General features: G+C 36.8%; 1 protein-coding gene across 1 annotated transcript in view; it reads left to right on the top strand.

The window, feature by feature from the left end:
- The window catches only part of TAF2 (TATA-box binding protein associated factor 2), an 83,915-nt gene extending 80,999 nt beyond the window's left edge, over positions 1 to 2,916 (top strand). Inside the window, exon 27 of the mRNA XM_044914294.1 lies at positions 1,445 to 2,916. Coding sequence (XP_044770229.1) covers positions 1,445 to 1,707 — 263 coding nt within the window. The 3' untranslated portion in view covers positions 1,708 to 2,916. The remainder of the gene's footprint in view (positions 1 to 1,444) is intronic.
- The last annotated feature ends 344 nt before the right edge of the window (positions 2,917 to 3,260 follow it).

The following is a 3,260-nucleotide window of genomic DNA, read 5'->3' as shown; positions in this document are numbered from 1 at the left end:
TTTTTTTTTTTGGAAGATCACTACGCAGCAGGGTCTTACAGCCTAAACACTATTAACATTTTGGGCATGGGAATTTTTTGTTGTAGGAGCTGCCCTATGCATGGTGTGATGTCCTGTGCATCACTAGGCTCTACCCATGGGAGGCCCATATCACTTCCTCCCTCAGTCCTACCCCAGGTGTGACAACAACAGTGTCTTCAGATATTGCTGAATAACCCGTGTGGGGCAAAATCAGCTTCTGTGCAGCTGTGTAAAATACGGATTTGAGTATAAGACACTTCGGGTATAGGAACCAGTTCACGGGAGACTAGTACCGCCATCCGGATGAGGTGAGGTGTTCTGAATTCATACAGTTGCAGACAGTGTAGGGGCAGATGAAAGAGATATTTGTACGTGAAAACCAACGAGATTTGGTAACCACCCAGATTTAGAAAGGCGGGTATCTGAGATGATCCTTGGGCTCTCTTCTTAGCTGGCTGCATGTAAAGCAGTACCTCAGTCCAGAGTCACACAGAAAGAAGTCTTCCTTGGGTTGTGGCCCAAGGATTGTAGCATCGGGAGGAAGCAAGAAATTGTTGTGCACCAGAGTCTGAGAACTACTGCTGTAGTTTCCTGGACTGATGGAATGTTAAATGGAAAGAACTTTCCAAAACATTTGATTTTTTTTTTTTAAGGTGAGATAAAAAGAAAGAAAATGCATGCTGAAAGTTAATAGCAGAATCTGTTCAAGAGCACAGGTCTCCTATTTCTCATCTTTCTTTCTTTCTTTCTTTTTTTTTTTTTTAAGTGACACTACTCTTGTCTTTAAGTAGAGATGTTCCCTTTATAGACTCACTGCCTTTTCTGGTTTTCTTAAGTGCACTGAATCTACTTAAAAAGTTCACTTTTCCCTGTCTGTTCCCAAGTAATTACCTTAAGGAACTATAGAAATGTGATTTTGTCCGTGATATTATTATCAGTGACTAGCATAAGATGTTTATGTGTGTATAAATGGTTCTTCAGGTGGCAGAAATAAAGTACTGCCATTTCCCTGCCCAGTATCTTAGGGTCGAACTGTAGCTGAAGGAGCTACAGTTAAAGGATGAATGTGGGTCTTAACTAACGACACACACACAATGATCATCATTATTATCATTTCATAATACTTTAAAACATAAATGCTAACTTTTAAAAGATGGTTTGGTAACACACTGGTATATATCATAATTGGTATAAACTGTAAGGAATTGAAATATTCTGTCTCCTGGCCACAATGCTGAACATTTACCTGTGTGTGACTAATTGAATGTCTTATTTAGATACTTCTCCCATTCCTAAATATTTCCATGGACATGTTAAACACTTGGGAATCCCTCTTTTCTATACTGTCGTCAGCTCCCTCTTACTTTCATTTCACTTTCTTTGTTATCAACAGGAATTCATTTGGGTGTTTTTAATCTTGAAGGTAAAGAACAATCACCTTTGGAGATGAGTATGCATCCAGTTGCAACAGCTCCACTCTCAGTGTTTACTAAGGAATCTGCGTCCTCCAAACACAGCGACCACCATCACCACCATCACCATGAGCACAAGAAGAAGAAGAAGAAGCACAAACATAAGCACAAGCACAAGCACAAGCATGATAGTAAAGAGAAGGACAAAGAGCCTTTCACTTTCTCCAGCCCCGCCAGTGGCAGGTCTATACGTTCTCCTTCTCTTTCAGACTGAGACGGGGACAAAGGAGACTTTCCCTTAGTGTCCAGAAGAATATATATAACTAAAGCTTTGTCCTCTGTAAAGAATGATAAATGGAAACAGACAAAAAAATAGTTGCCTTTCTCATAGAAATTCAGAATCCATGTAAATTCTAACATTTGATTTATGTTATTTATGCAATTGAGATCTAATTAGAAAAATGTTTTATAGTTCTGAATAAACCATTTCATCCCATTTCCTCCTGAGAACACACACACACACACACACACACACACACACACACACTCATTCACACCAAACTTCAAAAAGGCCCTCAGATCCACTGGCAGTTCCCATTCACATCATGGTCTTCATGTGTACTGCCAAAATCAATTATGTTTTAAAGTCTTTGATGGATGTTATGGGGCAAAGTTATGTTTTAAACAAGCTACTGCCAGATCTGTGGTGAAACCACTATTTCCAGTGAAATATTGTATAACACTATTTGGAACTACTGAGAAAGACTGAGGCTTTTCTATAGGAACCTTCTGTATTACATGGTATTTTTTGTGTTAACCATAGAGGCTAAACATCAGAATTTGTGAACACAGATACTTGGTTTTTTTTTTTTTGCCCTAAAGTACGGAAATGTTCAGAAGCAGCTCTTTTTAAAAAAAAATTTTTTTTGGATAGCATTTGTGATAGTGCATTTGGGGATTATAATGTTGGAATTTAATAGAATTATCAAATCCACAGTTCTCAAATCAAGATGTTTAAATTATAAGTTCTTTTTTTTTCATTAAGTATAAGTGAGTATGTTCATATATAGAGTATGTTTGTTAAATGTGGACAGTTTACACATCCAACACATAATCTAAAATTATTTCTGTATAACACAAAGTCTGATACCTTAAAAAGGTGTTTATATAATGTTTACTAACTCAGACATAGACAAGTCAGCCCTCATGTGAGTATACCAGAAACATTTAAAAATATATGAAATATTTTGGTTTCATACTTAAATAGTTTGTGTGTGTTTGTTTTTATTTCTGAATTTACCATGTGCTTTATCGTTGTTTAAAATGTTTTTCATATCTGTTCTATTTTTATCATTTCTCTTACCATTAGTTTGACAAAGTATTTCTTCTAGAATAGATGTTTCAAAGGGATCCAATAATGTTGGACTTTTAAATATACTTTTAGTTGTGTTTAACTTGTTTAATAAATAACTTTTTAAACTGACCATTCTGCCTTTGTATCTTTTTATATCTTTGTTACCCTTCTCTTTGTGTGTGTACCTGTCCGCAAAGCTCTCTACCTTTGTGGATAGGCAGGATTTGAGCTGGCCTTGCTAGGGAGAATGATTTCAGGAGAGATGGGGAAAGTTCTCTCAGTAGAAGGAATGGTGTTTTTTCAAAAGGATGGAGGAAAGCAAGGGGATGTTTAAGCAGTGCAGTTGACTTGGAGCCTGAGTGCAAAAGGGAATGTGATCAGATGTAGAAGGGCCTAAATGGCGGTTATTTCAAGATTCCGATTAATTTAGTGTTGGTCCGCTGAAATTATTTTTGGAAAATGGCGTATTTTAT

The sequence above is a fragment of the Neomonachus schauinslandi genome, chromosome 4 (genome assembly GCF_002201575.2).
Source record: "Neomonachus schauinslandi chromosome 4, ASM220157v2, whole genome shotgun sequence".
Classification (NCBI taxonomy): domain Eukaryota; kingdom Metazoa; phylum Chordata; class Mammalia; order Carnivora; family Phocidae; genus Neomonachus; species Neomonachus schauinslandi.
Note: the sequence above shows the minus strand (reverse complement) of the source record. Positions and strands in the feature narration are given on the sequence as shown.